This window comes from Tursiops truncatus, chromosome 2 (genome assembly GCF_011762595.2).
Source record: "Tursiops truncatus isolate mTurTru1 chromosome 2, mTurTru1.mat.Y, whole genome shotgun sequence".
NCBI lineage: Eukaryota > Metazoa > Chordata > Mammalia > Artiodactyla > Delphinidae > Tursiops > Tursiops truncatus.
Genome location: NC_047035.1, coordinates 255,109 through 268,676, shown reverse-complemented (window position 1 = coordinate 268,676; position 13,568 = coordinate 255,109). Strand labels below are relative to the sequence as shown.

Below are 13,568 nucleotides of genomic sequence, written 5' to 3'. Positions count from 1 at the left end.
TTTAGACAAGAGTTAGACAAGGGAAAACCTGAATATATAACTTTGAGTCTCGGACTTTCATATATGTCACTTATTCTCCTATTTCGAAAAGTCTTTGTAATTGAGAGACTGAATGTGTAAGTCAAGAACCATGGATGAGTACAGAGAGGTTCCCCAGGGAAAACTGGTATATGGAGAGGAAACCCCAGACCCTTAGAGGAAAGCAGCCCTTAACTACCATCTGCACCTGCTCCTGCGGCTGAAACACCCAGTTGTATGTCCTGAGTGCCCCCTGCATCCCCCCTCCTGTCTCCCTGCAAGGAGGTTTGTGTCTGGGCTCACACTGACTTCCCCTCACTGTGTATCTTTCGCACAGTAATACACGGCCGTGTCCTCAGATCTCAGGCTGTTCATTTGCAGATACAGCGTGTTCTTGGAGTTGTCTCTGGAGATGGTGAATCGGCCCTTCACAGAGTCTGCATAGTATGTGCTACCACCGTTCCAACTAATAACTGAGATCCACTCCAGCCCCTTCCCTGGAGCCTGGCGGACCCAGCTCATGCTATAGCTACTGAAGGTGAATCCAGAGGCTGCACAGGAGAGTCGCAGAGACCCCCCAGGCTTCACCAAGCCTCCCCCAGACTCCACCAGCTGCACCTCACACTGGACACCTGCAAACACAGAGACATCCTGGTCAGGAGACTGTCACACATCCACTGATTCCCTCACTCACATCCACTCACATCTCAGTATCTCTTGCTCTCCATAAATTACCTTGTAAAATAGCCACAAGGACAACCCAGCTCAGCCCAAAGTCCATGGTGAGTGTTCTGTCCTGAGCCCTGAATGGGAGCACGTGGGAATCCGGGGCTGGAGCTCCTCTCCCAGAGCTGCAGGGTCAGGGCTGGGGCTGCTTTATATCAGCAGCGGAAGGACCCTATTTGCATGACCTTCTAGTATATAAGAGGCTATGTCGTTGAATGTCCTCAGAAAGGGCAGGGTCTCAGAGCAGGTGTGAGAGTCTTGGATTTTGTGGTGTTGATAGCAACTGGGAAATATAACTTTCATTGTGTGATTGTTCCGGAGTAAACCCTTAAGACCCATATATCATCTTACATATGCACTCACATCCCATGATGTAGCTGTCATTGTTACCCTCATATTAGGAGTGTAAACTACACCCAGAGGAATGGAGGGTGTGTGTAGTGTCCAAGGAGAAACATGGGGTGACCGTTAGATCCAGCATCTGCACCTGAGCTCTGGGCCAGGCTGCTCCCTGGAACCTACTAGGGGACAGAGTTGGAGTTTCCGGGTGAGGTTTGCAGATCCCCCTCCTGTAATGAGGTCATGATGACTTTGCACTTTTCTCGTGTTTACCTAAAATATATGGAGGGGGTCAGCGTTGATGAGAAGTATTTTCAAGAGTCTCTTATGTTTCAGTATCTTCCCTTCACTCCTTCCCTCCCAAGTCATGCATTTCTTCATTTGTAATTACTTTAATGAGGTTCTTGACATGTAACAAAGCGCACACACTCAGAATGAACACTGTGATGAATACTGACGGAGGCATAAGCATTATCAGGAGAGAAAAATCGATTCCTCTATAATTTTCAGTAGTTTCTGGGTTTCCTCCTTCGTGTCCCTTGTTATCTTCCATCCTGTCCCCTCATCACCGTTGATCTTCCCTTTTTACTGCAGGTTACTTTTCATTTTCTAGAATTTATAAAAGTGGGAACATAATATATGTTCAAAACAAAAAAAAATATATATATTTATTGTTATCGCTTATTTTACTCAGCACAAATATTTGTGAATACTCTCATGTTTTGTTTTTTTTTAAAAGTCTCACTATCTTTATTTTTTTATTATTATTATTATTTTTTTTAGATGTTTGGGGTAGGAGTTTATTAATTAATTAATTTTTGCTGTGTTGGGTCTTCGTTTCTGTGCGAGGGCTTTCTCTAGTTGTGGCAAGCGGGGGCCACTCTTCATGGCGGTGCGCAGGCCTGTCACTATCGCGGCCTCTCTTGTTGCGGAGCACAGGCTCCAGACGCGCAGGCTCAGTAGTTGTGGCTCACGGGCCCAGTCGCTCCGCGGCACGTGGGATCATCCCGGACAAGGGCTCGAACCCGTGTCCCCTGCAACAGCAGGCAGACTCTCAACCACTGCGCCACCAGGGAAGCCCAATACTCTCATGTTTTTGTGTGCATCAAGAATCCTTGGTTTTAATAACAGGTTGCATTTCAAGAATGATCATAGCATGATTGGCTTATTTATTAAGCTGATGTGTGATATTGGAACTCTTTCCAGTTTCTGGGTGTTACGATAAAGCTGATACTCGTCTTGGAGACGCAGAGAGATGAGAAGCTGAGAAAATCCTTCTTATTTAGTGTTCTTAAAACAGCCTCAAAATGGGGCAAGTTGCACATTATCAAAATCTCACCAATATATCAGATAATTATAGAACGAAGACAGCAGCAAATTTAAATCTTGGAGAGAGACAAGTGCTCACAGAATAACAAAGACTAAGATTGTTAATGTTGCCATAGGCTGCTGAATGGAACAAAAACTACTACAAGATTAAACTAGAAATGTTTGCCTTGAAGTCAAGTGTGGTTAGGGTTTAATAGTGTCCCAACGTCTCCTAAGTAACTACCTCGCCAGTGTCAGCGTGGTCCTGCTAAAGTGTGAGTCAGATGGTGTTACCTTTCTATCCGCACAGGTGTGTCTTCCTACCTGGGACAGCCCAGGATTCCTGCCTGAGCTCTTAGGTCCTCCTGCATCCTGGGGAGGACCTTGGCCCTGGACTTGGATCTGCACTGTTTCATAGCATCTCCGCTCACAGTGTGGCCTTTGACCCCTCATCCAGTCCCACTGTGCCATATACTTACCACATATGGAATAGGATCACACGGGGGAATGAACAATTATGTTCTAGGTGCTGAATGACGGACAAAACCCTGCCACAACCCCTGACAGTTTCTACTGACAGCAGCTCTTTATTTTGTTCACCGTCTCTGCTTAGGGCGGGCCTGGAGGAGAAGCCCACCCTGCCCCATACAGGGTCGCTGTGAGAGGCTCAAGTTCAGCTACAGGACCTGCTCCTGTGATGCACACTCACGTGTAAGGGAGGGTGACCCTGACTGTAGGCTGGGGGCTCAACCGGGTCTGAGGGCTGGGCCTTGGGTCCACCTCGTGTGGACATTGCTTGGGCTCTGACATCCTTTCAGCACGATGCCTGGCTCAGCTGAGTGGTCTCTGCATCAGAGCCCATCCTCCATGCAGTCACTCACACACCTAGACAGAGCTTAATATAAGACCCCAGAAGTCATGCTCGTAACATTTACATAACTGACTTGAAACTCAGAGCTCCATCATTGGCTGTCCATGAATTATTGTGACCTCTTTATTTACAATTGAGAAAAAATGGAAGCCACAAATACGTTCTTCCATAAATTAGTACATAAACAATGCGTGACGTATCCATGCTGTAGAATTGTATTCAGCAATCTAAATATTAAACTATTATACCACGAAAGGACATGAGGGAATCCTAAATGCATATTGCTATTTAAAAATTCGGTCTGAAAACTTTCAATTTCACCTATTTCACATTTGGGAAAACTTCAGTCTATATATAAAGCAAGCAGATGAGCATTTAGCAGGAATTGGGGAGAAGATGTTTGATATGTGAAACATGGGCAATATTTCAGGATAGTGAAATTCTTCTCTATGAAATTGCAGTGGTGGAAACATTGCACTATGAACTTGTCAAAATATATATAGTAATAGGAGAAAGAGTGAACCTTATTGAATATAAATATAAATTTCATCTATAAGTCAGAGACTCAAGGATGGAACGATGCACACTGTACAGGTGATACCTCATATTTTAGTGAATTTTTGAATTAACATATTAACATGTTAATTAACATGTTAACAATTAACATCAACAATTAACATGTAAACATTTACATTAACATGTAACATTAACATGTAAACAATTAATATTAACAATTAACATGTCTGAAGAAGGTGGAGAAATAGGTTTTGACCCAAGTCACTTGGCAATGTGTGGTGTCTGAAGGCTAAGTTGTAAGCACTACACGTAAGCACTAGAACCCGGTGGATAACGGTAGTTTCATCAGGAATCCGGCTAAGAATTCTGTTACTACTGTGCATGTGGAATTGAACAATTAGTAGCTGGATGGCATCGGTGGAGCCAGGCATCTCACTGTTGGATGGAAAGTAACAGAGAAGCAAGGGGGAAAGGCTGGATTTCCCCAAGTGATGTTGCACTAGGATCGGAGATGTAAGAATGATCTCACTTTTACCTTCACACAGGTCAGAAGGTGAGATACAGAGCTAGTTGCAGACATGTGTGTGTATACGTGGGGTAGAGCACACAGACATATTTCCAAGGTCTATTAGCTTATGGGTCTAGAGGTAATGCCGCCAGTGGACAGGAAACCAGCATTAGTGTCCTAATACCCACCCTTCTGGTTGCTAATGCTATTCTCCAGAAAAGGATCCACGACTCATGTGAGGCCTGGCTCATTCCAGGGCCACAGAAGAGAATACACATGCTTATCCTGCAGATTCTTGTGGCACCAGAAAGTAAGGAAGTGTTCACACCAATGGATGGGTGCCTGTAAAGAGGATAAAGGAGACAATCTGAAAGAGCTCCTCATGGGAGCTCCTCTGTACCCATTAAAAATTCTGTGCTGAAAACAACAACAGCAAGAGTAACAATAACTCCACTGAGAAGAGAATTAGGCACAGACTTGGAGAATGTGCTTTCTAATATCATATTTATAAAGGACTTGTATCATGAATATACAGCAAATTCACAGCTCAACAACAGTAACAAAAAGTGAAAATAATGAACCCTGTGCCAGTGATCTGAAGATACTTCCGCAAAGAAGAGATAAAAGGTTTGAACAAGATTCTTCATTAAGGAAACATAAAATAACACCATGACGAGATACTGCTACCCACTTATTACAACAGTTAAAGGCAAACTAATAAGCAATTCAAAGATTGGGGATGATGTAGAGCAAAAGGCCCCTCATCCGCTTGCTGGAAGGATGCCAGTGGCCGCCAATTGGAATATATTTGTCAATTTCTTAGAGAGAAAACCAGACACCATGGGATTGAGGAGTGCGCTAGAAAAGTATTTACCAAATTTGTTTCAATATTTATGTTTATTCAAATAACTTCATACGGGTGCTTGTATCATCTTTACACCTTCGAGCCTTTACCACTCGCTAAAAATGGATTATGTAGTCAGTTTTTATGGTTATTTTCCATACGATGATGATATACCTGTTCCTGTTCCCTTTTATCTATCTTTCTATTTTATCTAAATTTCTATTATCAATCACTAGATAACAAGGTGCAGGCAACACAGCTCACATGTTACAGCCCAGCCTGTGTCCCGACATTTCCAAAGGTCCCCCGAGCAGAGAATGCCTGCAGTGCTGTATGGACATCAATTTCCAAATATCAACATGACTCATTCTATTCAAGTGAAAGGCATTGCATCAGACAGGACTAGAGAGGTTGTCAGGATGAGAGGAATTGGAAATCCATCTGATGGAATCCATCTGGTGGAGAGCAGATTTAAAGTTCAACAGTAAAAATTATCTATGTCATTAAACGATTAAAAACTTGACAACTAATAACAGAAAGTAGTAACCTAATCTTCAAGTAAAGGTCTCAAGAAGAAAATATCTGTGCAGCTCTTCCAAAGATAGATGGGGAAAGACAGACAAGCCTGACTCCATGAAAAACGTCTCAAGTTTAGAAACAAGAAAGTTTCCTGTAATCACTGTGGATGAGGCTTTCAAGGGCGGCAATGGTCCAGTGGAGAAACCACAGCTTCTGAGAGAGAATCCCTCCATCCCAACCTCTGCACCTACCCTGAAATGGGTCCTCTTGTTTCCAGATGACCCTGAGCGCCCCCTGGTGGTTGGAGCGGCCCCTGCAGGGAGGGTCTTGTCTGGATTCATCCTGACTTCTCACTGAACCAACTGGGACAGTAACACAGGGCTGTGTCCTAGGTCATCACGGAGCTGAGCTGCAGGGAAAACTGAATTTGTGAGCTGTCTCTGGAGGTGGAGAGTCATTTCTGGAGAGACATCTTGTATGCTGTGCTATTTCCCGGAACCAAAGCACCCCAGTCTCCTCAGCGCTTTCCCTGGGGGCTGAGGGATCCAGTCCCAGCAGCCAGCACTGTTTGTGATGGAGAATCCAGAGACTGAGCGGGTAAGGGAGAGGGTCTTCCACAGTCCTGGGCCCGATTCCTGCACCGGCACCTGGGACACGACACCTGGCGAAGGGGAAACAAGGAGACATCCAGTTCACAGATGTCACCCCATAACTCCACCTTCCTCAGACCCAGGAGATGCTCACAGTTGAGGGATGCCAGCAATAGGAGGAATGACCAGAAGATTTTCATGCTCATTTTGATCAATGCTTTGACTTTCAGAGAGTTATGTCAGTGAAGATGAGAAGCCTGACTCTGAGTAGCACAGGTGCTGTGCTTTCCCCTTGAGCCCGGATGTGATGTGCAGGTGGAAGCACGTCTCCATATAAAGATGGTCCCGGCTGGTCCTTCTCTAGGGCTGTGGAGGAGGGTGCTGGCTGAGATCCAGGGTGGACACCGCTTCATGTCACCTCTGAAGAATGGGTGATGTTTCTTTTCCAGTACGATACTTACATTTCCATATATGTCTATCTGCGTCTATATTATAGGTGTACTCGTTGGCTAGTGTGGCCATTACAGAATAACAGACTGGGTGGATTAAACAACAGCAATGGATTCCTCTCAGACCTGGAGGCAAGAAGTCTAAGGTCACGGTGTCAGCAGGTTTGGGTCCTTCTCAGCCCTTTCTCCTTTGCTTGCAGATGGACGTCTTCTCACTGAGTCCTCCGATGGTCTTTTCTATGTGTGTCTGTGTGCATCCCAGGTTTACTTGTATGTTCATTATTCCTCTTCTTAAGTGTGACAAAGACCCCTGACCACCCCTTAGCCAACAGGCTCCTTGCAATTCTCTTCTCAACTAGTCTTGACCTGTGGGCTTCTGTGTTTATATGTGCATGGCCAGGTTTTGTCAAGAGCTCTGCTAAGTGAGAATAATGAGGATCCCCTACCCTTGAACTCTGATCACCGTCAATATTGGATCAAATCCTTCAAACCTCCCATCACCCACATGGTATCTGACCACCCTGGTCGCCCTTTAGCAAGAATCCTTTTGAGTCTATGTAACCAGAATTCCCTTAGCTTGTATTTCTTCTCTTAATAATTTCCAGTCCACTCCACCCCACCGTCTTCTTGGCCATAAGCCCCCACTTGCCAGGCTGTATTTGGAATTAAGGCAAGTTTCCAAGGCTGCATCCCATATGCAGCAGCGAGTTTGTCTTCAGGTTTTGGGTGAGCTGCATATTGGAGACATGAGTATCATTTCACCACCCATGGCCATATAACGCATGCCTGAATGAAGCTGATGTCTCATGTACATTTTCCCTAAGTCCACTCACAGCCATTTGTGCGTAGGGACACTAGACTGTTCCTCAGCCCTATGCCTGGGACTACTTTAAACAATCGCCAAGAATCACAGAAATGTGAAAAGCATGGCACTAATTTGACCCCAGAAAGTGCTCAATTACATGACGGGAGTTGAAACATGAAGAGAGCATCACCTTGACTGACCTCAGCTGGGAATGTGTGTCTGTGTGTGTGTGTGCGTGTGTGTGTGTGTGTGCGCGCATGTGTGTATGTGTGTTTGTGTGTGTATGAGTGTGTTGGGTGATTCAAACAACCGGCCACATTGTAAATGTCCGTGAATGAGCAGAAAATGACAGTATTTATTTTGGGTGCTCATAAAAGCTAGAAGTAGGTGAATGTGCAGATTTGGAATCTGTGAGTAACGAGGATAATTGCACGTGCAGTATTGGAGCACTCTGGCGTTAGAGTCTGTACCACTGCCTGCTGCAGACTTCAGAATGCTTGTGCAGGTTGCCTGAAAGCAGGACGGGGTGTCTCTTCCTTCCACAGGTACAAAAACCAAACAACAACTAATACTGTTTAAAAATCTCATGTGCACTCTTCGGATATTTACAAGTTTCACGAACTTCAGGCTGAAATTGAACATTATGGTGAGCCCCAGGGTTGTTCTGAGCTCCTTTGAGAAAAAGGTAAATAAAGAAATGATAAAAAACCTTAATTCTTGAGTATTATATGTGTCTGTGCATATGAGAATATATATACACAACTATAATAAAAATAAAAATTAAGAAAATAAGTACATGCACACAAAATTTTCCAGACTCCGCAAAATCCACAACAAAGAAACATTAGGATACAGAACAGGGTCTCTGGTGGAGATCCTGGGCAGGAAGAGGAAAGCACAAGTTCTAACAAGAATTTCCTCCCAGCCCTTATCTGCTGCTGCCCCAGGCCTCAGCCCTGCACTTCGTGGGTCCTCTGCGTCCCCTGGTGGTTACGGGCCTCTGTGCAGGGAGGTTTGTGTCTGGGCTCACACTGACTTCCCCTCACTGTGTCTCTCGCACAGTAATACACGGCTGTGTCCTCAGTTGTCAGGCTGCTCAGCGATAAGTAGACTTGGCTCTTGGAGGTGTCCCTGGTGATGCTGAGCCGGGACTTAAGAGTTGGGTTATAATTTGTGCTTCCACCACCACCATATATCCCTCCAACCCACTCCAGCCCCTTTCCTGGAGGCTGTCGGACCCAGGCTACACCATAGCTGGTTAATGAGAATCCAGAGACAGTGCAGGTGAGGGAGAGGGTCTGTGAGGGCTTCACCAGGCTGGGTCCCGACTCCTGCAGCTGCACCTGGGACAGGGCACCTGTGGACAGAGAGAACCACGGTGACTCATGGGCTCAGATGCAGCTTCCCCATGTGTTCACGTGAATCCCTGAGACACTCACCTCTGGGAGCTGACACCAGAAAGAGGAAGAACCACAGTGGATTCATCTTCTTGCAGATGAGATTCATGAAGCCCAGAAAATCTATTCAATCATGAGGAGAAACCCGAATTTAAGTGAACTGGTACTTTGTTTTCACCTTGTGACATAAGGGGATGTTTGCATATGGGAGGGACCAGTCTATAAAAAGCAGAAAGTAGTGAAGGGAGGTCCCAGTCTCTTGGCTCCACCTGAGGAGGGTGCTGACTGTGCCCTCAGAGAACTCAGCCCCACCTGGCGTCCCCTCCCTATGCCTGGGGTCTCTGTGTCCAGGAATGAAATGATGCTGAAGGGCTAGTCAGGAAGTCAGCTGTGCTCAAGGATTAACGGCAGGTTTGGGGATAGACTTTAGTCCCGTGGAGGCATACATTTCACATAAATACCCATCACACATTCTGGGTCCTCCAAGATGTCAGACGCAGACTCTTGCTTTTTCCTTTCTGCATTACCTCCTGTTTATTTCCTGGATGCGCAAGTACTTGAGACAAACCATACATGTCATAATGACATTGAATTCAGACAAAGTCAGGTAAAATTTAATGTTTATCATAATTCACAACGGATTTCGTGTTTCCCTTAACTTGGGTGAACATTTCCTCACCTGAAACAGTTTAAATGTTATCAAGAGTTGCTCTGGAGGTGGATTTACTCTTAACAACTAAACACACCGTTTATTTTGTGGACAAGGTAGTCATTCTTGCTGAGATGGTCATGGATCCCAGCACTGCTGACATGGACAGTAGCCTGAGCTGCGTGTTTCCTGTGCACAGCTGACTGTCTGCAGGAACACTGTTAGCTTCAGGGCTCCTTCCTTGCATGTGGACGTTGAGGAATCCCCAGGGTTAGCAAGGTCTAAGAACAGACAGCTCCTGGAAGCTCCTCAGGACTCCAACATGCTGGGCAGTTGACCCGGTCACAGTGCACAGACTCACTCCTTGTAGAAGTGTTCATTTGTAACTCTGTCACAGCCAGTGACATTGGAGCTCAGGGAACACAGTTCCCACTGCACTGGGTGAGAGAACATGCATGATTCTTGGAAGTAAACCTTCACAGTGAATGGCTTGCAGAGTATGAGGGTGTCAGAGTCAGAGGAAAGTTCCCACCTCAGGAAGCAGGTTCCCTTGAAAAGTCCACCTGAAAGCAGCTCTCCCGAGTCCCTGGGTCAGTGAGTCCTGGGACTGTGCCTGAGGTCACATCAGTAAGTGGTGCTGGAGAGCAGAGCACAGCTCCATCACATCTCGCTGTGGGTACTGAGGATGTGGCCTCACCATCTGCATTTCAGTCTGCAAGGATGTAAACTGCGGATCACGATGGTAATGGTATGTCTGAAATTTATATTGGGGTTGCCAGGGGGGCTGAATGTTGACCTCAGTGTCATCAGTGATGTTACTTCTCCTGGGAAACAGAAAGACCAATGTGAGTCCCCATCTCTGACTGACACCCGGTACATGTAGCCCTGGCTCCACTCCTGCCCTGAGAGGTCACACCTGTGGGTCTGGGGCAGGTCAGCTCTCCCTCAGCCCAGTGATATCACCTGTACACTGACTGGTGTCGAGCCTGCCGTCTGTGAGAAGTTATTTACTCCATACTATTTCATGAACACAGTACGATACTTCTTCTAGCTTTCCCAATAATATTTGCAGAGTAAATTAAATTCTAAAGAATCTGCCTCCTTGAATGTTGATAATAGGAGAGCCAATCACAGTGATATGGGCAAGAATCAGTGGACAAGTCTGGACCCTGTTGTCAGGACCTGAAAATTGAGCTGATACGCTGTGGGGTAGGGAAGCGGAAGGGATGGCATCTAAAACCTCGAACCAGGTGGGCCCATTATTCAGCAGGTGGAAGAAGGGCCTGCATTTGTACAGATGCCCCAGCATCTGACCTGCCCTTCTTGAACTGGTGGATTAGAGGAGATCCATCTAAATTCATGTTAACATAGAAGGATATATAACAGGTTTCTTTATGTTTCAGTGGGTGGGGATGTGTTGTTAACCCTAGGAAAAATGTGTTAGTTCACCAGGAGTAAAAAAAAGTTATTTTTCCTTTGTGGAGAAAATTGGAGGGAATTATGTCTGGAGACCAGATCATATGGTAATGCTGGAGGGAATATCCATTACAGATGCCCAGTGGGTGATGGGAAATGAAGTGGGGAGATTTCAGTCATCTTGTTTGCAGTTTACCAGTGATGTTCACAGCAAGAGGGCCTGAACATTGTGATGGGAGGGAGAAGAGCTGATGGTGGTGGGTTCATGGGGCCACGTAGACAGGTCCTTCTGATGGTCTCTGTGTTTTCCCTTATAAAATCTTGAGAATATAAGCTCAGAATGAAGTGTGGACTTCAGAAACATTGAGGACAGATGGTTTAGGTCATTTAGTATGTTTGTTGGAATCATTGAGAAAAGAAGCAGCAGGAAGTATACTTGGAAAACAGCAATGCCCTCGTGTGATATTAAATTAGTTGTCTTAGATGTTACTGACTGTAGAGACATTCGCTATCCTCACATTACATCTTCTAGGTCCACTTGGAATCCAGTTTCAAATGTGAGGGATGTAATGAAACATTTATTATGAAACAACAAGGTATCTAAAATTTAAGAAGTATAAGTCAAAGTAATGGAAATGTGTTACTGAAATTGTAATTGTCAAACTCTTCTCTGGGGCAACATAAATTAAAATTAATAATAATAATTCAAGGTATTGATTGTGTTTTCAACCATTGCTAAATACATTGAATCACTCACGTTACAATCATAGATAAACTCAGATCCGTCACGGGTAAAATTTATTGTTAGGAAACCGTCACTCTAACTGATGAAATCTCACTCTCTCATCAAGGATCTGTGTCTCTGTGGACACGCAGCACAGTTCTCACCAGCAACACAGGAAGGAGGGTACGTTGGTACATTTCTACTTTTCCAGAAGAGCATCTCTGAAGAAGTCCCGCCTCTGTTTTCCCATTCCCTCCTTGTGGTATCTGAAAGAGGGCTTTGAGTGTACTGTGGCATGTTCCCACATGAAGTTCCCATGGCTTAGGAAGTGAAAGTTTAACTTCACTTTTCATTGTAATAGAAACACAACAAGTAATAATTGAGAAGCAAAAAAAAAATACATTTAAAATTTACCCAGAGGCAAACTAGAAATTGGCAGAAAATATCTGCAAAAGACATATCTAGTATATCTGATTGTTATCTAATATGTACCAAGAAGCCTTAAACTCAACCATAAGAAAGAAACAAAAGGATTAAAAAATGGGCTAAAATACTGAACAGACACCTGACCAATAAGACAAAGTGTTTGCAAATAAGGCTGTGAGAGAACATATGTCACAGGGAAGTGGCATTCCGAACAAGGACATATCCCTGAAAACTTACCAGAGTGGATCAGATCAGGACTCTGAGAACCTTAAACACCTGCAGGATGTGAAGCAGCAGGTGGTCCATTCACAGGTGGTGGGGATGCAGAACGGGGTGCACCTTGGGAGACATTTTGGGGGATTCCTACAAAACTAAACATACCCGTTTCTATATTTCAGCAGTAGTGCTCCTTTGTATGTATCTGAAAGACAGTAAGACTTTAGTCCAGAGAAAACGCTGCCCACGATGCTTAGTTAGCTTTATTGATATCTGCTGAAATTTGGTAAAAATCAAAATGTCCTTTCATAGGGAATGACTAGTAAACTGTATACATCCAGACAATGGACACTGAAATGTCACACCGATTTGAAGAAATAGCGAATGGTGAGATGGAAATGCAGAAAAGAGATGCCAGAAGAACACACCTGGCAAGGTGATGTCAGCAGAGTGACAGTGGCCGTGAGGACTGAGGTTCCTAAGAGGTTGTACAGCGTGAGGCTGAAGCGAAGACAACTTGGATTTGTCAGGAGGGAATTCTCCTCCTCTGCCCCTCCTGAGTTCCTGAGGCTGGACTGATAATAAAACTAACAAAGACAGAATAACAGGAGAAAAGAAAACCATTTTAACCATAGGCATGGACGTGCCATAGAAATGGACCCAGAAGGGACCAAAGCAGGCAGCTTTTATATGTTTAGACAAAGATGCAATATTTGTGAGGAATTGGTCGAAGGAGGAAATGTATGCTTTTGGTGCTCAATTAGTGAAGAACCTAAGCAGGGTATGGGCTGGCGTAGTCATTAAAGAAGGAGCAAGGTTTGTTCATAGAGAATTCCAGGCCTGAATTCCCATCCTTGGTGATAAGAGTGTCCCTCTGCAATGGAAAGCAGGATCTGGCTGCTCGGTGCTAAAAGCCAATAAAGAGGCAAAGTTGGTAGAAAGGAAAGTTTGCTTTATTTTGGCTGCCTAAACCGGCGGGTGCGGGAGAGAGTTCTCTCCAAAGGCCATCCTGCACGGAGAATCTATGGGAAAACACTTTTACAGGCGGAAGGAGGGGCTACGGGCAGAAACGGCAGAGTCAGCTGTGACAGTCGTCTTGCAGTTGGTCATGTGGTGGTCTGATCAGCCTCCTCTTGATTGTTTTAAGTAGAGTTAATCTTCAGGTCCAGGGTCGGTTTGTTCCCATTTCTTGAGGCCAGTTCTTGCAATTGTGGCAGCTTATGTCATGGCTACAGTCTGGTCATCAT

At 44.9% G+C, this 13,568-nt stretch overlaps 1 gene segment (V, D, J or C); it reads right to left on the bottom strand.

Annotated features, from left to right (window-relative positions):
• Positions 1-333: 333 nt before the first annotated feature.
• LOC117310758 (immunoglobulin heavy variable 3-23-like) lies at positions 334-838 on the bottom strand. The segment is given in 2 exon segments: positions 334-650; positions 754-838. Coding segments are annotated over 2 exon segments (363 nt in total).
• Between the last annotated feature and the right edge of the window lie 12,730 nt (positions 839-13,568).